At 44.5% G+C, this 22846-nt stretch overlaps 1 protein-coding gene across 2 annotated transcripts in view; it reads right to left on the bottom strand.

Annotated features, from left to right (window-relative positions):
- Positions 1 to 14248: 14248 nt before the first annotated feature.
- The window catches only part of arid3c (AT rich interactive domain 3C (BRIGHT-like)), an 89146-nt gene continuing 80548 nt past the window's right edge, over positions 14249 to 22846 (bottom strand). Inside the window, exons 5-8 of one of the 2 annotated variants that reach the window (XM_038704565.1) lie at positions 20903 to 21147; positions 18252 to 18551; positions 16689 to 16778; positions 14249 to 15548 (exon numbers count right to left, since the gene is read on the bottom strand). In XM_038704565.1, the coding sequence (XP_038560493.1) occupies positions 15373 to 15548; positions 16689 to 16778; positions 18252 to 18551; positions 20903 to 21147 (811 nt within the window). In that variant the 3' untranslated portion in view covers positions 14249 to 15372. Of the gene's footprint in view, positions 15549 to 16688; positions 16779 to 18251; positions 18555 to 20902; positions 21148 to 22846 lie in introns of both variants that reach the window. The other variant, XM_038704564.1, reaches the window with a different exon arrangement.

The following is a 22846-nucleotide window of genomic DNA, read 5'->3' on the forward strand; positions in this document are numbered from 1 at the left end:
CATTTTTAGACAGGATGTTCCTGATTTTCGCAATATTACGTAAGTGAAAAAAGGCGGTCCTTGAAATTTGCTTGAAATTTAATGTTAATGTTCTGCGGGTCACCTGCTGCCCCCGTGTTCCTGCTCGACACCCTCTGCTACAACTATTGTTACTAGTCCTATTGTTATTATTCTTATTATAATCATTAACATTACGATTGTTATCATTAACACTACTATAAATATCTGTACCATTTTTCATTTAGTCTATAGCAACATCACCTTTACTGTCTGTACCTCTGTGTGGATATTGTGTAGGCTGCCTCCCTCCCCTCTCTCTCTCCTTACATCCCTCTCTCTCTCGCTCTCTCTCTCTCTCTCTCTCTCTCTCTCTCGGTCGAGGCAGATGGCCGCCCACCCTGAGCCATGGTTCTGCTCGAGGTTTCTGCCTCTTAAAGGAAGTTTTTCCTTGCCTCTGTCTCCTAGTGCTGCTCTTGGTGGGAACTGTTGGGCTTCTGTAAATAGCATCATAGAGTACGGTCTAGACCTGCTCTTTTATGAAAAGCGCTGTGAGATAACTGTTGTTGTGATTTGGTGCTATATAAATAAAATAAAATAAAATTGAATTGAATTAATAATAATAATAATAACACTTATGTACAAAGTGATAAATTCCGAATAGAGTCAAGAATAGAAGCTTTCAGTTTGGTGCTGTGGTGTTGTGGAGCCTGATGGCTGACGGCACAAATGAGCCTCCTAAGTGCTTTGAGGCTCAGGGCTGGATGAGTCTATGGCTGAAGGAGCTCCTGAGCTGCCTCAGCACAGCATAGAGAGGATGAGAGGGGTTGTCCATGATGGCTTTCCAGCTTCCCCCTCATCCTCCTCTCAGTCACTGTCTTTACACTAATAAACACTCTATACATTGTTTATTTGAAAAGGGACAATGTACACTGATAAACATTCAAAACAAATGTAAATGTACCCGAGTTAGCCACAGGCTAGTTTTCATGGGCATCCTAAAATAATAAACTAATATAATATAATAAAATACATTATACAATAGTTAAAAATAACACTCTGTTTAAAATCATAAATAATTAATCCAACAAAATGAGCAGAAAGGAAGTACAGCCCGCTCTGTTCTTTCCTGTAGAGGGCCTCAGTGTTGTCTGTCCAGTCCAGTTTGTTGTTTAGTTGCACCTGAGGAACTTATAGGTGTCCACCATCTCAACCCCCTCCCCTCTTATTACAACTAGGGTTTGGGGCCGCTTGTTGCGTCTTAGGTCCAGCACCAGCTCCTTGGGTTTTCCTGTGTTGAGCTGGAGGTGGTTGCTGTCGCACCGTCCAATGAAGTTCCCCTTCGAGGGAACTCGAACTGCGTCGGTTACGACACTATGGGAACGCCTCTAGGCGAAGCAGGTCTGAACGTGAATGAAATCACTCCAATCCTATTGGCTTGTTGCTAGAACGGTAAGGTGTGACGGAATAACCGGAGGAGTATAAAGCACACCTGTACACACTCATCATTAGCTTTTTTCTATTCAGCAGGCGCTCTGTATGTTGTCGAAGAAAGCTCCAGTCCTACAAGCAGCGAAATGTCTTACCCGAGGAAGAAGTCTACCAGCATGTCCGGCAATCAGAGGTACAGAAAGTGTGTTTTTCCTTGCCCTCGGTACATCACGGATGGAGATTCACATGAGATGTGTGTCTCATGTTTGGGGATGGAGCACGCCCGGGCAGCTCTCGAGGGGGCTGCCTGCGGCCATTGCGAAACCCTTTCCGTGCGGGTACTGAGGTCCCGCATGGCTCTCTTTTCTGAGGACGGCCGGATGTGTTCTCCCCGTGGTGCGGGCCCTGCGGCCGCTGAGGCGGCCCGGCGGCTTCACTCATGGGGCTCACAGCGCGATCTGTCGGAGGATTTCGGGACGGCTGAGGCTTTTTCCCGACCTTCATCCGCTGGCTCCGACGCTTCCTTTCCTCGTTCGGGAGCCCGTTTCTCGGCTTCTCCCGCTCGCGGGTTGGATCCGGAGATGCTGCAGCAATCCGACTCCGAGGAGGTGGATGTGCTCGGCGTAATGGACGATGACTTCCGGGTGTCGGGGCAACGTCATCAGGCTGCGCCCGACTATGACGAGCTGCTCGAGGTGGTGACTAGAGCCGTGGCTAAGCTCGACATCGACTGGCCACAGGAGGAGCAGACACCACAGGCCAGTGGGAAGCTTGATGAAAGGTTTCTTAAGCACCACGCACCACCTCCACGCCGATCTCTGCCTTTTTTTCCTGATTTACATGATGAACTGAGTAAATCATGGGGCAGACCCTTCTCTACACGGCTTTCCACACCCCGATCACTTAATTACAGCAATGTGATGGGGGTTAGGGACCGTGGTTATGGGAGGATGCCTCGGGTGGAGGATGCGCTTGCGAGCTATCTCTCCCCTCGACTTGCGTCCTCCCTGGAGAAGCCGGCGTTACCCTCCAAGCCATGTCGCACCACATCCACCCTCGTGGGGAAGGCGTACATGGCAGCGGGCCAGGCAGGTGCGAGCTTGCACACCATGGCGGTGCTTCAAGCCTACCAAGCCGACCTGCTTCAGGAGATGGTTCAGAGGGGGGGTCCCTCTGAGGAAGATCTGGCGGAACTTCGCAGAACCACAGACCTGTCTCTCCGGGCCACCAAGGAAACGGCCCGCTCTATTGGTCGATCCATGTCGGTTCTGGTGGCCACGGAGCGTCACCTATGGCTCAACCTCGCGGGCATGTCAGAGAGGGACAAGAGCTGCCTCCTCGATGCACCGGTGAGCACGGCGGGCCTCTTCGGTGACGCAGTGGACTCGGTGGTGGATCGGTTCCAGCACATTAAGACGCAAGGCGAAGCGTTCCGCCAGTACCTCCCTCGCCGGTCTGCACCCCAGGCAGTTGAGGCTGCCGGGCGTAGATCCCTTCCCTCTACAAGCTCCTACCGAGAGGAGAGGAAGCAGAGTGTCGCTTCTCGGGGGCCCCCCCGAGGGGCTGGGGCAGCGAGGCGACGCTCTCAACCTCAGCCTTCTGTGAGACGCGATCTGAGGACCGTCATCCAGTCCCGACGGAGCTCAGGGAAGAGGTCCTGAAGACCAGGGTAGGGGAGGTTTTTCTCCCCTCCCGCACCCCCCCCACCCCCCCCGGAGGCCGACCGAGGTCCCCTCCGCCGTGGCAACAGGTGATGTTATCCCGCCGTTTACACGTTCAGGACGCACCTGCCACCAACGAGTCCGCACCGTACTGCCTGCCCCGAGGGTCTGTAGGCGGACGGCATCCCGACTCACCCACCGTGGATCTTCGGCGGCTCCCCCCTGCCGTTCTGGGGCTTCAGGGGTCCACCAGAAGATCACACGAGACACCGACCACCAGCCCCGAGGGGCTGGTTCCGTTGGCAGACTTTGCAGACGCTTGGGGGAGCCTGACGAACATTTCTCCGTGGGTCCTGCGCACTGCCATAGATGGGTATCGACTACAGTTCAGAACCCGCCCTCCAAAATTCAACGGGGTGGTTTGGACTGTGGTCCGCCCGGAGCAAGGTCCGGTGTTGGGACAAGAAGTTCAGACTCTGCTGAGGAAAGGGGCCGTGGAACGTGTCTCCCCCCCAGACAGAGACGCCGGCTTCTACAGTCGGTACTTCATAGTCCCCAAGAAGGACGGAGGGCTGCGCCCTATTTTGGATCTGCGGGTTCTAAACCGGTCTCTGAGGAGATTCAGGTTCAAGATGCTCACCATCCCCGCCATCGTGTCGCACATCCAATCCGAGGATTGGTTCGTCACGATAGATCTACAGGACGCCTATTTCCACGTCTCCATCCGTCCTTCTCACAGGAAGTTCCTGAGGTTCGCCTTCGGGGGTGTGGCTTACCAGTATCGGGTTCTTCCATTCGGCCTGGCACTTTCCCCTCGCACATTCACCAAGTGTATGGATGCAGCACTGGCCCCGCTGAGGCTCCGGGGCATCCGGATTCTCAACTACATCGACGACTGGCTCATCCTGGCCCAGTCTCGAGAGTTGGCGGTTCGGCATCGAGATGTCGTTCTGGCTCATCTGCGGCGTTTAGGGCTGAGGCTCAACGCAAAGAAGAGCGTGCTGGCGCCCACCCAACGGACTACGTTCCTAGGGGTTATATGGGATTCAACAACGATGCGGGCACAATTGTCTCCGGCACGTGTCGACACCATATTGGCCGCCGTGAGAGGGGTGAAGTTAGGCCACGCCGTCACTATGAAACACTTTCAACGAGTGTTGGGTCTCCTGGCAGCTGCGTCCAGCGTAATACCATCTGGACTACTGCACATGAGACCCCTGCAGTGGTGGCTAAGGAACAAGGGTTTTTCCCCGAGGGGAAATCCTCTCCATCTGATTTGGGTTACGCGCAAGTGTCTTCGTTCCCTATCAGTTTGGAAGGAAACTTGGTTCCTGTCCCAGGGGCCCGCGCTGGGAGGGTCTTGTCGCCGGCTGGTTATTTCGACAGACGCCTCCCTCACGGGCTGGGGCGCGGTCATGGACGGCCGCTTTGCAAGGGGATCCTGGCAGGTGCATCGACCCGAGTGGCATATCAACTGTCTCGAGATGTTGGCAGTGTTCCAGGCTCTAAGGAGTTTCCTGCCCGATCTCCAAGGCCACCACGTCCTGGTTCGTTCCGACAACACAACGGTGGTGGCCTATCTGAATCACCAGGGCGGTCTGCGCTCGCGCCCTCTGGACAGACTGGCGCGTCAGATCCTCCTGTGGTCCCAGCAGAGGTTACTGTCGCTCAGGGCGATGTATCTCCCAGGGACGCAGAATCAGGGAGCAGACCTGCTGTCGAGGCAGGGGCTGAGGCCCGGGGAATGGAGACTTCACCCCGAAGTGGTGGAGCTCTTGTGCGAAGAGTTCGGCCCCATAGACGTGGATCTGTTTGCGTCTCAAGAGACTACGCACTGCCCGCTATGGTTTTCTCTCGTTCCTCCAGCCCCGTTGGGTCTGGACGCCATGGTACATTCGTGGCCGAGGCTACGTCTGTACGCTTTTCCCCCAGTTGCTCTGCTCCCGGGGGTTCTGGAGCGGGTCCGCCAGGACAATGTCAGCCTACTGCTCGTAGCCCCGTTCTGGCCAACCCGGGTATGGTTCTCGGACATCATGTCGCTCCTGGACGGCCCGCCGTGGCGGGTCCCTCTGAGGAGAGACCTGCTGTCCCAGGCGCAGGGCCGGGTTCTTCACCCTTGCCCCGCCATATGGCGACTATGGGTCTGGCCCCTGAGGGGGCACAGTATCTAGAGGCGGGTCTGACAGCCGGAGCGGTCGAGACCCTCCTGAGCTCCAGGGCCCCGTCCACACGGAGGATGTACGGCCTGAAGTGGAGTGTTTTCTCCACTTGGTGTAGGGAGCGGTCGGTGGACCCTGTTACCTGCCCGGTGGTTCAGGTACTTGAGTTCCTCCAGGACCGGTTCTCTGCTGGTCTTTCCCCTTCCACCCTCAAGGTGTACGTGGCAGCTATTTCCTCTTTCCACACCCCTCTGAGGGAGGGGTCCTTGGGGAAACTTCCCTTGGTTGTACGTTTCCTCCGTGGTCCCGGAGGATGAGACCTGCGACTCGGTCCAAGGTTCCCCCTTGGGATCTGGCGGTGGTTCTTGGGGCGTTGGCTGAGGCCCCCTTCGAACCCTAGAGTCAGCTGAGGCTAAGCACTTGACCCTCAAGATGGCCTTTCTCCTTGCTATCACCTCTCTGAGGAGGGTGGGGGATCTCCAAGCGCTTTCGGTTTCCCCGCAAAGCCTGGAGTTTGCCCCGGGGAACATTAGGGCTATCCTGCACCCTCGTCCAGGATACATCCCTAAAGTGCCTTCTTGTGCGGCAGGGTCCACGGTGCTGCAGGCATTTCATCCTCCACCTCATGTGACGGCGGAGGACGGGAGGCTTCATCTGCTCTGCCCGGTCAGAGCACTGAGTATTTACACTCTGAGGTCCTCCCGTTGGAGGAAGGCTGACCAGCTGCTAGTATGTTTTGGGTCCCCCAGGGCTGGGCTCCCTGCATCCAAACATACGATTAGCAACTGGATTGTTCAGACTATTTCCCTGGCCTATCAGGTGCGCGGTTTGCCTTCACCTGTGGCTGTGAGGGCTCATTCTACCAGAGGCATGGCGGCCTCTCGAGCCCTCCTTTCCGGGGCCTCTTTGCAGGATGTTTGTTTAGCGGCTGGCTGGGCCACTCCGCACACATTCATTCGGTTTTACAGTCTTGACCTTCCTTCGGCACCTGGCACTCGTGCGCTCTCCTCTTAGTCGTGCCACTTTATTGCACACAGGGGCAGGCGGGGTTTTCGGCACGGTTTAGTGGGTATCTCGTTCCCATAGTGTCGTAACCGACGCAGTTCGAGTTCCCTCGAAGGGGAACGTCTCGGGTTACGTATGTAACCCTGGTTCCCCGAGAAGGGGAACGAGAGACTGCGTCGGCCCGCCGCACCTCTCTCCCCGCCTGAAGCGCCTGCTTCATAGTTTAAGCTAATGATGAGTGTGTACAGGTGTGCTTTATACTCCTCCGGTTATTCCGTCACACCTTACCGTTCTAGCAACAAGCCAATAGGATTGGAGTGATTTCATTCACGTTCAGACCTGCTTCGCCTAGAGGCGTTCCCATAGTGTCGTAACCGACGCAGTCTCTCGTTCCCCTTCTCGGGGAACCAGGGTTACATACGTAACCCGAGACGATCTCAATAAGGCCTTTGTTCTTCTCCTCCCTGTCATCTGTGATACAGCCAGTGATGGAGGAGTAGTAGTAAATTTTTGGAGCTGGCTCAATCCCGAGCTGAAGCAAAAGTCAGAGGTGGAACCAGCACAAATCAAAACATCGGCCCCCAGCCTCAGAGGACACAAGAGTTGAGTTGATAAATATAATAATATAATGTTTTTTCATGTCGCTTTTTGTTTAACTTTATACTGCAGTGCTAGCTCAGCTACTGTTAGCTTTGTGGTTATAGGAAAGTCTGTTCTGCTCCTTGATACTTGCCGGTGTGTTTGTGTTGCTGCTGTATGTAAATTTACTTGATATACATACTTGATAACTACGTGTGAAAATGGTCAGACTGTAGGAATTCATTTGCTTGGCAACATTGTGTAACGGTTAGATTTAGGCTACCAGGTAAAATGCACTTAGTGCACTGATTTAGTCTAGAGATAATGTGCAAATTTTCTTTTAGAAAAACTTTAGTTGATGAAGATTTTCTTTGGTTGACTACAGCTAATAATTTTATGAGAAATAAAGTTTTCAGTTTTCACTTAAACAAAACTTATATAGAACGCTAATTGCCATCTAAGGACACTAATAACCCATGATATGTTGTGGCCTTCAGTATTTTTTTGAATATCCAGAAGTCATCTCATTTTGTAAAAAGAATGTCTTCCCAACATAAACCCAGTATGATGATTCTGTGTGGGATTGTAGTCTAATTTTAAAAGGGAAATGGGTCCATAACTACTCAGAATGTATTTTTTATTAGAAGTCACAGTACAATAATTACAAGAACAAGAATGGCACAGAAAGCATTTCACTAAAATTAAAAGCATGATTTTATTTCTAAAAACGTTACAAGTCAAATGGCAAAACAGGAAAATCTCTTTCACCTCTTTTTTATACATTTTTAACCCCTGAGCACCACAACCCAGCATTCCCATAATGCACTGGATTTATCCAAGATGAACAAAAGGGATATAAAAGAAACATTTAAAGCTTCATACACAGCTAATAAAGCGATTAGTGTCTAAAAACTACCAGCCTAGCATAGCTAAAATACGAAGTAAACAACATGTTATTTGATTACATAAGTCAACCCATTGTTTTTATCTGCATGCAGAGCTCTCGCTGTCTGCTGTCGGTCATGACCTAAAATCAAGTGAGTGAGGTCACAGCTTGAAAAACTCTTTGGTGAGAAGAATGCCAGTGATTCCATGCTGCGGCCTCACAGTCATCTTAAGTGTCCAGTGATTTGCATCATTCAGCAGTATGTACAGCACAGGAGGAGGGACTGGGAAGAAATAGTCATGAGGAATAGACTATGCCAGTGTTGCGTTTACATAGACAACCTGAGGCAGAGCTGTCCTCTCAGGAGCATTATGGGAGTAGAAAACAAACACTGTCCTTAATGAGCCCTGATTCAGGATTGTGGTACATACTCTGATGGTTTTGCTCAATGCTATTCTTGAATATAATTCATCATCACAATTGGTAATTGGGCGACTGGCCTTAGACAATCCTCCAGAATCTGCATATCAATTTGTGTCATGTTGACAAAGTGGGAGAAGCAACAAGTTCTAGAAGTATTAATATCCTTTCTTTTCTTTAAATAGTCTCCTCAATGTTCCTCAACACAGAAACACTGCTGGACACTTGAATGATCCTTCAGACTGATGATGCTAATCAGTTTGAATTATGTCAGCTTTCTTTATTTTACAGTTTGGTATGGCAGACGGATGTAAAGACTATGAAACCCTGGGCATCAGCTGCTGCTAACCAGCTGCTCAAGCTAATCAAAGGTGTGCATTCAACAAGTTATTTACAAAACAGTTGTCATTGTCATTGTTTGCCCTTATTCGCAGTTTTCTTCTCTTCCCCTGATTATCACAAAACTGTTATAAATGACAAATATAAAAATGTTTTAAAAAGTTTATGGAAGAATCAGTGTACTACCATGTACTTCTTCTTTTAACCATAAGAAGAATACCTGGTAACCATCAGAGTTAGGAAACAATCAAGGTCAACTTTGACTGTTGGTCGGAGACAGGGTACAAACAGTGTCAAATGCTTTGTTGACTGAACGGCCCACCTTGAACTTATCTTAGGGTTAAAGTTGCATGGCCATGTAAAGGAAGGTAGTTTTAGGCAACTAACTAACCAAATAATCAACTGAACACTTTTTTAAATAACAAACGAGGATTTTCTAATACATTTGTTGATCTTTTTGAACTGGTGCTCAAACTATGACATTGTCTATGAGAAAATTAACTGGACTTTTACTTCCAGAACCCTAGTTGCCTAAAATGACTCCCACTTCGCAACTCTTTTAAAGGTGGATAAACATGTGTGTACACTTTAGAGACCAGTAATGACGTTATATGCCAGAACAATATGATCACCACCATGGCTGAAACAGCGCTCCAGATTTTCCATATTAGGGAGGTCTGTCTAGTCCTGCTTTAAGTATTCAAGTCCATTAATAGTGAGCTGATATCACTGAGGATGCAACACCAAGTCTGTGTATAAGGAAGTGATTATTTTCCTGGACCTTTGCTATATCTACCTGCAGAATTTTCTGATTGCTAAAAAAACAAGTCAACATTTCAAGTAAACATGAGAATTAAAAAGCACAACCACCTTCAACAGCTTGACTGGCAGCTGAGGAGTTAGCACATCCAATTGGCTGAGGATTGTCCTCTGCTGCACGATTGTGTTTACACAATTTCAACATCACCATCTATACATACAGTCACACAATATATTACCATCAATATATCACCAGTAATCAGCCTGGAGTCATCATATAACTGAACTAGCTATAGCATATTAAATCAAGATCTGCGAACAATCTGCATGAACAATCCTGCACAGTGAGGAAGACAGCAATTTCAACAAGGCAGTTCAGCAGTGCTACAAATGTTTGTCCTAAAGGTGGTGTTACACAAAAGGTCATGGTGTCACTGGAAAAGTGTTTGTCCCCTGGGGAACATGCATGTGCTCTGTACAATGAATGAATGTTAACCTGCCCGTTGATGTGTTTGGTGAAAATGGCCTTATGGTGCCAGAACCATAAACCTACACAGCAAGTTCGATGGAAATCTGGCTGCTGGTTGTATATTTGGAAGTGTTGTCCAATTCCGCCATTTCTGGGAATTCTCCCCCAAATCATTTCCCTTTCCCAGAAGGAAATACCTCCCAGGATCCTGCAGGATTTTGTTTAGTAATGTGTTCTCACATGCACCTGTGTGCTCGCATACTAAAGACTCGAATATGCTGTAAGAAATTTGTCTTCTCCAAACTTCACTCACATGGCCTGCACACAACCCTTGTAGCTAAATACTTTAGTGGGAACCTTTCAGATGTAGCAGTTTCTTCCAGTTATGTTTCAAAAAAGGCAGATTATGGATTATGGAATGAGCTAGAAACATGAAACTTGGGGGAATAACTGGAAATGGTGTGCATGAGCTTCCATAGAAATATGAACCCAATCGGCCACATGGTGGAGCTGTAAATAAGGCTTAACTTTGAAAGCCCACGCCCCTCACGCCGTAAGTCCGATTGACTTGAAATTTCTCACACAGGTGCAGCTCAATGTGCTCTACAAAAAAGCCTCAAGGACCATTAAGGGCCGCCTATTTTCTCTGGCTGCACAAAGTTGCAACCACCTTTGCCTGATCATTGTTCTAAGCTCATAGTAAGCCACGCAGGGGAGCGAATGCGCACGCTACACAGCGCTGCAATCAAAAACGATTTTGCCAAATTTACTTGGCTGTTAATCTACCTGGGCAGCCCGCCAAAGTGAAGCCTATGTGTGGGAAACACTGCACCATTTAGAATTTTTTGAAAAACCCATTTTCATCTCCTCCTAGCCCGTAGCTCCGATTGCCACCAAATTTTCAGTGAATCATCATTGGATCAAGCCTATTAAAAGTTAACAGCATGTCGATATCTCAATTACTTTTCAAGATATGGAACAATGAACTTTGAAAGGGGCGTGGCTCTGGACATAAATGACCACAAATCAGCAACCGTAGAGCCAATCATCACAAAACTCACAGACTCACTATCTTATGTTCAGATAGGTGCCTCAGATATACCTGGACTGTTTGATGTACATACGTCCTTAGGGGGCGCTACAAGCACAAGGCAGGTGCTTAGCATTACACAAATTACACTATAAATCCCATATTCATTCTCCAATCATCACATTTCTCAGGATATGTCCTCAAAAGTAACTGACACATGCCCTGAAAGTCTCTATCGACCGATAACTGGATGTGGAATGAAACAAATCAAGCTATAGATCAGAAAATGCTTGTCCAATCGTTACAAAACTTGCAGGATGTGTTTCATAACAATATCTAATTATTTTGATGTTGTCAAAATGTAAATGCTCCGTACTTGTATAGCGCCTTTCTAGTCTTTTCGACCACTCAAAGCGCTTTTACACTACATCTGCATTCACCATTCACACACAGAGCCTAAGTGCTCAAACGGAAACTAACATTCACACTCACTCATACACTGGCAGAATAGCCACCAGGGGCAATTCGGGGTTCAGTATCTTGCCCAAGGACACTTCGACATGCAACCAGGGGGAGCCAGGGATTGAACCGCCGACCTTCCGATTAACGGCCAACCCGCTCTACCTCCAGAGCCACAGCCGCCCCTGTCAATGTGAAAAAAGGTTTGAACCCGCGAATTGCCGCTTGCGGCTATATTATTTAATTTCAATGCATTTTGTAAAGTGTATTGGGATTTGCACTTTAAATAAAACTTGATTGATTGATTAATATTTTTAGAAAAGATCAGTAAATGTGGTTCTCAAAGAAGACCAACTAAATTGTGAGATGATTATGAAGAGCACGGTCTAGACCTGCTCTATGAAAAGTGCAATCAGATAACTACTGTTGAATTGGCGCTATATAAATAAAACTGAATTAAATTAAATAGTGAGTGGGACATCCAGTGTAAACATATCTTTGACATTTCTTATTACTTTGAAGCTGAGATGATGTATGGGACAATGACTTAATATTGGCCAACTGATTTGTCTGTTGGGTTCTCATCTTGGCTTTAGGATCAGTATGTGTGACAGCATAATCTCAGGTCCACTTACTAGCTTTTCAACTGCATCTTGCAGTCTGTACGGGTGAAAGAGGAAATTTAGGATATATCTAATAATAATTAATTGCAGATCTATGTTTTAAATCAGACTTAATTCATGGCAGACTGACAACGCCATGCTCAGGTGATTGCCATTCATTGTTACAAGTTGCTGTCTTCCTCTTTATGTTCATGATTTCATGCAGATTGGATTCTTTTTGAAAGCGTCCCTACTGTGTCTCAAAAAGGCTGTTTGGTTGTGCCGGCACAACACCCAACAGAAATAGCACTTTAACATGTTGCTCAATTCTCTAGCATGATCTTTTGTTTTTTCTTTGACTGAAAAGCATTTTGTGTTCACACAAACACATGGATATGAAACACCATGAATACACTGGCAATTAAGATTGTTGACATGCTTATTGGCACAGTCTATAACAAATGAGGTAGATGTGTGTCAATAAAATATTCCCTTCTTTGGTATAATCATTCAAAATATGAAAAGAAAATCCAGTGATCTGTTGAAGTAAAACATTTTCAAGTGGCTGTACAATAAACATAAATGAAATGTATGAGGTATATCATGGACTCGTACTTTACTATGACTATTTACAGGTACATTGGTGAGGTATCTGCATTCTCTGCAAGACTCTTAAAAAGGGTTCACAAACAATATGTTGGAGCTGAATGCAATGTTTCCAGGTTTGAATGTAAAACAAAATAAATACTTCTGAATAGTTCCCATTTCCCTTCACAATAATGAAATATTATATATTTTTATGAAAGCTGAGGAATAAAGAAAGAAAGAGAGAAATGAAAGAGGGAGAAGCTCTCTGATGTTAGACACAAATGCATTACTAGAAAAGAAACCTGGATTCTATTCACAATATGAAACGACTGTGTGACCGACTGTTTCCTGCAGACTACATGTTTTTCTATGTCTTGCTGTCACCTAGTTTATTTCTGTTCACCTGCTGCCTACAGGCTGTAGTGCTCTGGTCTTTCCTGTCATGGTCATTTCTCGAAGACTTCAACGCCACATGATTCATTTCTTCCCAAGGCTCTGCCAGCCACATTTCCCCACCAGCAGAACATCAGCTCTGTGCTTCTCTCCTACTGCGTTAACTAACTTCACTGGTATTTTCTACATGGTAGTGGTCCTGGCTTTAGTCAATGTGTGTGGCAGAAGATTTCTTCAAAGAACAATGGAATCTCATGTGCTGCAGCTCTACTGCGTTCAGCCTCAGCAGTAATTTTGTAAATATTTCTGACCACAACCAGTGGAGCAATGATGTTGATTGCAATATTTATCCTAATGAATGAGGACTGCACTGAACTGGAACAATGCTTGTCATCACATCAGTTTAACCTCTCACTGTCTCTGTACAGATGTTCTGTAATCTTGACAAACAAACTTGTATAAGAATAATCATTTTTGATTGAAACAGCATATTCCTTTGAACAGGTATATCTCACGTCAAGTGGCAATGTTTTGTACAGCAAAAGAAAACTAGGAGGAAAAAGAGTAAACTTATGTCATCAGCAGCCTTCCATGGTTAAGGGCTTCTACGTGATGTAATACTCCTTATCGTGGCCTTGTTGGACGTCCTTATGCAGGAGCTGTGGACAGCTCTTTGCTTTTTTATATCCTGGCCGATTAGAACTGAACAGGCATGATTAGCGTATAAGTGCAGTTTTGGCCAGGAACAGAATGATCTGTTTAGCTATTGATCTGGTCAGCTATCATAGTTGTTGACAATACATCTTAGTAGCATGCTAGCTAGCATTATAAAAGCTAATAACGGTGTCCCAAATATATACTATAAACTCACCCTAACTCTGTGTTATGTCCCAGAATGCAAATCACAATGTAACAGATAGGTTGGAGCAAGAAGCCTTGCTGCCAGTTTGTCCCTGTGGCCCGCCTCAGTACTGATTTAAGAAATCCTCTGTGGCCCCAAAACAGTTTCTTCATAGACCACCATTATATTATTAAAGAAATGTCTGGAACACTGTTGAAATGATGCTGCAAAGGTCAATTATTACATCGTATAAAGAAAAAAAATTAACCATGATAAAAATGTAATATTTGTAAAACCTTACCAGAGACTAGAAAACCTTTGTGTGTGTGACATCATCTGAATATAACGTTTATGACAGAATAAGCGCTATCTTGGGATGTAGCATCACTTCTTAGAAAAAGTATAAGATTTTCAAATTAGAATCTTCTATTGGTATGTTTAGCTTGGGTTAATTGACTATGTGTACTGTCAATTATGCTTTCTCCAATTTCTTTTATACCATGTCAGCTGCTTTGGAGTCATTTGATTTTATGGTCTTCAGTACTATGCATCACTAAAACCCAATACAAAAACATAATGCTGAGGGTCCTATGGAGGCTTCTACTTTTTACTCAATTTTAAGGCTCAATCTTGTGCATCAAATGTAGTTTTAATACATTTTTGAGTTGAAATTGTGCACAGATGGTGCATATCTTTAAACAAATGTGATAAAATTAATACAAACTAACTGGCACAGAGCAAACCTAGGGCAGGGTCTGGGAATTGGGCTGATTGGTGACATCCCATTTTTGGGGGTCACATAACAGGTGAAGGTGATCCTGATAACATACAGATAGATACATGTATACTATTAGTATACAATATGGGATTGGGACACACTGTTTGTTACTAGTGGATAGAGCTATGTGTTAACTTGAACCTTTTTTGCTTGGTTCAGTTGGCCTGCTGGCTAGTTAGCAGGCTGATTTTCTGTGGACTGAACTGAATGTTGAAGAGAAGAGACTAATGTTACTGCACTGACATCCACATACATCTCTCTTTCTAGACTCATTGTTGGCTATATGTGAGACATTATTAACTAACTGTCCAATCAGATCTGATATCATTGAGACATGATACTTCTCTAGACAGCCTTTCTACAGAATACATGATGATTTCCACTTCAGATGTGTGTCTGTTTGTGTTCCTGCTATAATCTTCAGGTTTGATCGTTGGCACTAAAGCTCAATGTAAATGCTGGACGTTGAGTTAGCATAGATTTGTTTTCGTCTTTGGTATCAGCTGTAAGCAGTGAGTTTCTGAGGTTTGTCACAAAGCCTACAAACATCATCAACAACTGTAATTTCTTGCTTAAGGTTAGCTGTTCAGCCGCCTCATCTTTTAATTGAATCGGTGCAGAGGGAGTCTTCGTTTGGCTTCATCCAGGTTGCACCTTAAGTTGATTGGAGACCGTGCCTTTGAACGATTCCACACTGAACAGATGTCTTTGAGGATGTGAAAGACAATGGTAACACACAAAGAGGAGGAGGAGCAGGGATAAGGGGGGCAGGCAGATCTCTTGCCAAAATGTTTAGTCTGTAAATACAAGTTTGCTGCTTTTCAATCTTCTGTTAGCTGACCTACAAGGAATCTGATCGAGTGGATGGAGAGAAAGCCACCTTAAAAAACAGCTGGAATTTATCTGATGATCATGTCTCCAACTGCTTGGCGTCTTTGAGGAGAGAATGGATCTCCCCCTCTGATGGAGTGGACATTCAGGGGGAGGAGTGTCTGTGCCCGTGGAGTGAGGAAGAGGACGAGGACGAGGAAGAGGAGGAGCAGGAAGGCTGGAACTGTGTGGGACTGGTCTTTCCCTGAGTCTGACAGTTGCTGTGTCTCCCACGGTGTCCTGTCATCGCTGCTATGGCCGACTGCCTAGCAAACAGGACGCCTGAGGAGCAAACATCAAGTCTAAGTCAGCCTCACTCCACACTGTCCTGGCATCCATGCCAGGGTATTTCTGGATTTTAGCCTGTTTACTACAAATGACATGACACTACTGCCCACCATTGCCTTTTCATACCTTTCAAGCAGTCATTATTTCCATTAAATACAGTGTAGTAAGAAAAGCTTTTTTAAATCAAATATTGCACCTTGTTTTCACTTTTACACACAACCTTCACATATTCAGTGATTGTCAGGTGTGACTGCCAGATGGCAGTAGTTTTACTACTGCTCTACCTTTTGTCACATGTTGTGCAGAGTACAGTTTGATCCAAATTTGTAATAATGGCCATATAAGTAAAACTGACTTGACATGACTGTGTTGGCTTTGTATAAGTTTAACAATCAATTATCCAAACTTCTGATTCTGCTGCTGAAGAATGGGAATATTTCTGGCAGAAAGACAAATAAATGAAACCATTTAAATGTTAAATGTAAAATTAGAACCAGTAAATTACTTTTGTTCCTTAGAATGTCAGACCTTGAGGACCTGCATGATTATACACTGTAGCTAATAAAAAGACAGACAACAGCCATCCTCAGCAGTGACTGTTGTATTTCAGCATACTCATTGCAGAGCCAAACATAAAGACAGATTAATGTGAGTGTCAGCTTGTGACAGGATGAGCTGCATCAAGTCAACTCTGTGGCTTTTGAACACTGGCTCTCAGAGAGAGGGCTCAGATATGATGTGACGGCCACCAGGCTTATACCCTGACATGAAAGGCCTATGTTAAAGCAGAGAGGCAGTAATTACCTCAAGACACAAGCTACCTCCATTTACACACACACACACACACACACACACACACACACACACACACACACACACACACACACACACACACACATACACTCTCTCTCTCTCTCTAGGCAGGCACATAAGACAATAAGCCCCATCGACCTCGAATCCACAGGCCCAATTTTAAGATATTTAACTTTTTTAACTCTATTGGACTGCCACTTCATTACGATGGATTTTATAGCAAAGACATCAAATTGCGTAGAGGACTAAGCACCAGGGTGCTGCTATAACTTATTGAATTTCCTGCCTGCAATTACATCAGCAAACGGCCCCTCTATTTACCTGTGTAGACAACTCCATTTATTTCTATTGACATGTTGATGCTGCTAATGCCGTTGGTAGACAGGTTCAATGCGGTCTCTTGTCTATCATCTGTCAAGAGAGGAGGCAGAGAACGAGAGAGAGAAAAACTCAATATGAGTATTTAGAAAGGGAACAGAAGAAGCAAGAGGAGCGCCCCGGTGGAGTATTGGTGATAATTCAGAGAGTGACAGGATAAGGAGAGCTTTATTACAGAGTTCTGGGGAGAAAGAACTGTCAAAAGATGTTACAGCCATTTGTACATGTCAGTTATGGATGAATTCTATAACAGCACAAAGTTGGAAAACTTGGCAAAATAAATGTGATCGGTTCTGAAATCACAGAAATGTCTTGAGAAAACGGGCCAACACTACACACAGAGCACTGTCAGAGAGCTGCAGTGATATCAAACCATCTAGGTGGAGACAAATAATGGTGTTTGAATGTAATCTTTAAATGACAGTGTTTATATGTGAGGGCCAGTGTGGGAATTAACCTGGGAAAGATTCTCACTCATTTTTCCATCACGTATCAAGTGCAAAGCCTGCTATTATGACTAATATGAGAGAGGCAGTGATGCAGACAGAAATGATATCACACTTGAGCAGATAGGCCCCTTATTCTTCCTTTAGCCTCTATCATTAAGTCATATGCGACTTATGGCTTGTCATGAGCTGTGCTGGCTGCAGCCAAAGCCCAGCCAGACAGCATTTTTACTCATGACAAGCTGGCCTCTGTCTGTGGTCATGAGGAACTATTTCTTCATAACAGCTATGGAGCTGAGCTTCAAATGACACATGTTATATGATGAACTATGTGCACATTAGTGGTTTAGGCGTTTCACAGCTGGAACTCAGACAGCCTCTCTGGGCCATTAGCTGTTTCTGACACGCTGCCCACTGCAGTAGACACAGTCATTTAAGTCTGATAGGAGGCAGCAACAAACTCAACATTATAGTAACACCCACTTTTAAATTATACATTAAAATCAGGCTTACACTGGCTGAGTGTTTCCACAAAAACTGAATGGGGTATATTTCATCTTAGGCATCACTGGGTTATATTAGATGCACATCTAGTAAAAGCATAACTTTCAATGAGTAAATGTTACAACAATGATTTTAGGGGCCATTATTTTAGATTTTAACAAATCCCATGAAAAGACCAAAACCTGTCCCTACTTTCTAACTTCCTGCCCAGTCTGTGGCCCTCAGCCCACTGGCTCCCACTGGAGATGTAAATCTTTTAAAAGCTGGTCACTGTAGTTTTTGGCAAACATTTCTCAAACGGACGATATAGTCCCTATTTAGAGACTGGTTGGGTTATTTGGTGGTTTTAACAACCAAGGTAGAAGATTACATTCTACAATTACACATAAAGAGACAAGACATTTCTCAGAGGGGTTAAGGTGGAAATATTTTACTCATGATCTCAGTATTTCTAAAATCCTGGCTACCCCTCTTGATACTATAGAATTCATGAATATGATAAAGCCCCAGAGAACACAGAGAGGACATCTAAACACTCAACTGAGTGTACTCAAACCTCTGTTGTTGAGTTTGATGTTGAGAGGCAGCTGGGTGGCCATTGCCAGCAGGTTCTGCTGCAGGGTGTGCTGCATGATCCTCTGCTGCTCCTCTGCCACCATCATCATTTTCTTCTCTGGTGGTTCACCGCTCTCCAGCTTCTCTCTGAGCTGCTCCAGGGCTGCCGCCTGGACGGCTGCCGCCTGGACGGCTGCCGCCTGAGCTGCCGCTGCCTGGGCAGCCACTGCTGCTGCGCGATGGCCGCTGGGTGACATAGGGAGGGCCAATCGGCTGGGCAGGCAGCTGGCCATCATGGGTTCTTCTGAAGAGAACAAGACTATTAAAAAGGTGCTGTCTGTCTCTAAACACAAATCTGCATGCTTACAAATGTCTAAAGTCATCTCAATAGGACGGATGTGACAGCACAAATGTGACATGTATTATGAAAGAATTCACAGGAATTGCACTTGTTCCTGTGAATATTTTAAATCTATATCTCTTTCATAATGCATGTCACATCAATGTTTTGCTACAGCACGTTTCTGCAGGTGATGGACACAGTGCTGCTCTTTCACATCTTGTCAAGAAGATTCAATTTACACATTCTGACATTTTTGCTTTCTGGTAGGGTGCTTAACACTGTCTCTGGCACGTTTAAAATCTTCCATATTAGTTGCGTTGCAATCAAACCAACAGTGTTTTTGTTATCATATTGTAAGAGTTACAATATGAAGCTCACAATCCTTGCTGATATCTGTTTTTAATGAAATACCAATAAAATAAATAAATAAAATCCAAATCCAGTTTATGTAATTAAATATCACATTCTTGAGATACAGTAAATTATCTGAAAATCAATTCAGAGACTTTTCAAATAACCAGACAGTGTCTTTTATGCCAATCTAGAAATTTTAATTACTGACAAATCAAAGTATTAACATTGTAATGAGTATTGTGTCACTGATGTACAATCATTGCCTATCGCCCTGTACACCCAGACATAAAAGAGCTCCCCCGCTTTAAACAGTATGACAAATTTCTAATGTTCACAAATTTGAATTGTCTTGTGGTGTATATTATCACATGTTAACACATGCTTTGTAAATCTTTGCTAGGATAAACACTAACATTAATTTAATTCAGCTCAATTCAATGTTATGTATATAATGCCATGTTATCTCATTGCACTTTTCCTATAGAGCAGGTCTGGACCGTACTCTTATTATTGATTATTGAGACCCAACAATTCCCTGAATGAGCAAGTACTTGGCTTCAGTGGCAAGAAAAAACTCCCTTCAACAGGCAGAAACCTAGAGCAGGACTTAGATTCAGGGTGGGAGACCAACTGCCTTGACTGGTTGAGGGAAGACAGAGGGAGATAGAAAGAGGCAGAGCAGGAGGAGAGAGAACACACTCTAGCACAATCAAATTCCACATAGAGATGTAAGCAATAGTAATGGTAGTGGTAATAATATTATTTAAAAAATCATTCTTGTGATGTTGCTTACTCCACCTTGGACCCTATCGTGACCAACAAAGGCAGACATGGGGCTGGCGATGAGACGAAGCACAAATGCTAACCCATCAGTAAATCACATGATGCATGATGCAGATTTCTATTCTACAATGTGTTCATTGAAACAATGGGTCTTATTTAAACATTTGCCTTGCAGATTAACTACACTTACAACATACAGCAGGTGCATTTAGACATAGTTGATGTCTCCATGGCACGATACACAAATCATTTTTTCCTTGAGAACTGGTAATCAAAGAGCTCCCATGCTCTCTGTGGTGCATTAGTGTCATGCATTAGTGACAGCACTGACATGTGGAAGTCCTGCAAGATGTTTCCTCTTCTGGAGGAATGACCATACTGCCCACAAGTTGCATGAGTATGAGAAATGGGGCAACTATTGTGAAATCAATTTTTGACTTCTTCTAAAGTGCCCAACTAATCTTGCAACCATTTCTCAGAGATGCTGTGATCTGTATAATGCATCACGTGCAATTTTTTCTGTGAATCACCCTTCAGAGTGACAGAAAAAGACTTGTTTATTTAGGATCTGGCTTGCTGATTGCATCATGACCAAAATAAAACTCTTCCCTTTTATTATACTTCTCCACAGAACTATGTTTCATCAGAACAACTGCATGCTTGTGTGCCAGATTTTGGTTTGTGAAAAGGTACATTTGTCATTCAAAGTTCATATAAGATGTTTGTTAAAGGGTCGCCCTCATTTCAAAAGTATCCTTAATTTCCTCTAGTAGTAACCAGCCATGCTTGTCGTATGTTCTCATAAATGTCAGTTTTCAAAAATTGGCACAAAATAATGGCATGGTAAATTCATTCAAGTATCATTCCATTACTACATCAACAAGTCATGTCATACTCATCACTCTGTCGCTCTTCTTCTAAGTTTTCTTTTAAACAGATCTGCTATTTTTATTCACTATTTACTTCCAATTGCTTCTACTTGGCTGTTTTGCTGTAAGTGAAACTTGATTCTTTTTCACATTAAAAGCCTAGCATGAAGGAGATATTATACCAGTTGAAACACTTAAAGGCTTATAATGTGAAACATCTGTGCAGGAAGTGTTTCATACACAGTATCTTAATCTTTGAGCCTTTGTGTATTGTCTTATACATCTTGTGTCGTTTTAAGTTACCTTTCTTTATCACAGGCACCTGGGAGATATGGCCACTGTTGTGAGTGGGCATAGATAGGTGGGACATCTGTATTTTTGGTGAGGACAGGAGGGTGGGGGTGCCTACAGGAGAGTAGTTGAAGATGGCCGAGCCGTAGCTCTGCCGACGGCCTTCCCGCCGGTTGCTGTCGATAGCTGCCTGAAGCTCACCCGGGGAGCTTAGTCCCCGCTTTTCACATTCATACGGGTAGAGGTACTTCATATACCTGCAGAGAAGAATAAGAATGCAATGATTTACTTTTCACTATGTCACGTCATCACAGGTTGTCAATCAATCATCAATCTATTTTTGCAGGGTGGGAGTAGGATTTAAATAACTGTCCCGTAATGAAAACATGACCATTCAAACTCCTTACATTTACTATTAAATCCTTTCATGTGTTTCCCTGAAAACATTAAATAGTTTTGAAAACTATTTACCAATGATACTAAATGCTGTATTTTAGATCCCTTTAATCACAAATAGGATCTGCAGGTACTTTTGAAAACATTTTGATGGCTGCAACAAGGGAGAGCAAGAGGGGAGTGTTAGGATGAAAGGAGAGATCATTACACAGACTGATGTGTCCTTGTATTTCAAATGATTTGACCCAAAGTCTTACTGAAACAGAAACTAACACAAAGAAGCCAGGCTTCCAAAATAAGGTCGGGGGAAGGGGAGAAGTCTGATTACTGACATGCTGCATGGATTTACATGCCCTGTAGTAACTAGATTACTATAGTACATGTAAACATGATGACCCATGGACAGGCTATGGCTTCAGCATGTTAACTCCATCAAATATTACCAATGAATAAACCTATAAACATATATATAGTGTAGGGACATTTTCCTTCAGAAAGGTCTGACCACATGTCTAAATTTTGACCCTGCACTGAACGTCCACCAAAACACAGCAAAACAATATGTCTGTCATGAACAATCAATGATACATAATGTGGTCTTTTAAAGTCTGAATATTGATGCTGTTACAAATCTCTCTCTGTGTTCTTTGCTGGATGTTAAATAGAGAGTCTGTCATGAACATCCCTAACATTCAAATCTAGTCTTGAAAATAAATTTCAATTCTGCACAGAGCTGGTCTTGGCTGGAATTCCAGGTGTTGATGTTGTCTTGGATATACCTATATAAGATGTCAAATGGACATAATCTGCAGAACTGTTTGCTGTGAAGCTAACAATTACTAATGTTAGGGTGCTTTCACACCTGGATCGATTGGAGACGTTGTTCCGTAAAAAAGGGGGCGTTTCCCTTTTGGCCCGGTTCGTTTGGTAATATGTGAACACAGCAATCGCACTCTGAACAAAACAACCGAGCCGAGATCGCCTAGAAGAGGCATAGCCAGTATATTACTGGACGAAGCCACCCCGCTGATTTGAAAGGAGAGCAATGAAGCCAGTTTCGGATCAATAAAATACTACTACAGGGTTACTTCCTGTTGGCACCAGCGTCTACTGCGCATGATCGCGCAGCATAACCGTGGTTTAATGACGTAGAACAACTGCAGAAACACCGTAATTGTGGTAGCTGCATAGCTGCGCCAACATAAAGTTTCTTGGCTCAGTGTGTTTGTCTGACCCGGGTCGTCACTGTTTAATCAGCCCACCTGCCAAACACCAACGCAGCGGCACTGATGGCCGAATAGTTGTTTTAGATTCACTTTTAATTTTATTTTTATATTTTAAGTTTATAATCTAAGCAATACGGTTACATCTCTCGCGATGTCACAGGGGTTTGACGTCATTTTTGGGCCTACATGGAACCGTCCGTGCAGGCTTTGCTCGGCTTGTTTAGACCGCTTTACAACACAAGTGACATATTAAATTGATTCGGAACAAAGTATCTGTTCCGGAACAAAACAAATCGATCCAGGTGTGAAAGCACCCTAAGAAAATAGCAATTGA

This window comes from Micropterus salmoides, unplaced genomic scaffold, assembly GCF_014851395.1.
Source record: "Micropterus salmoides isolate LMB-PRFRI ecotype aquatic unplaced genomic scaffold, ASM1485139v1 Ms_hic_scaffold_7, whole genome shotgun sequence".
In the NCBI taxonomy this organism is placed as follows: domain Eukaryota; kingdom Metazoa; phylum Chordata; class Actinopteri; order Centrarchiformes; family Centrarchidae; genus Micropterus; species Micropterus salmoides.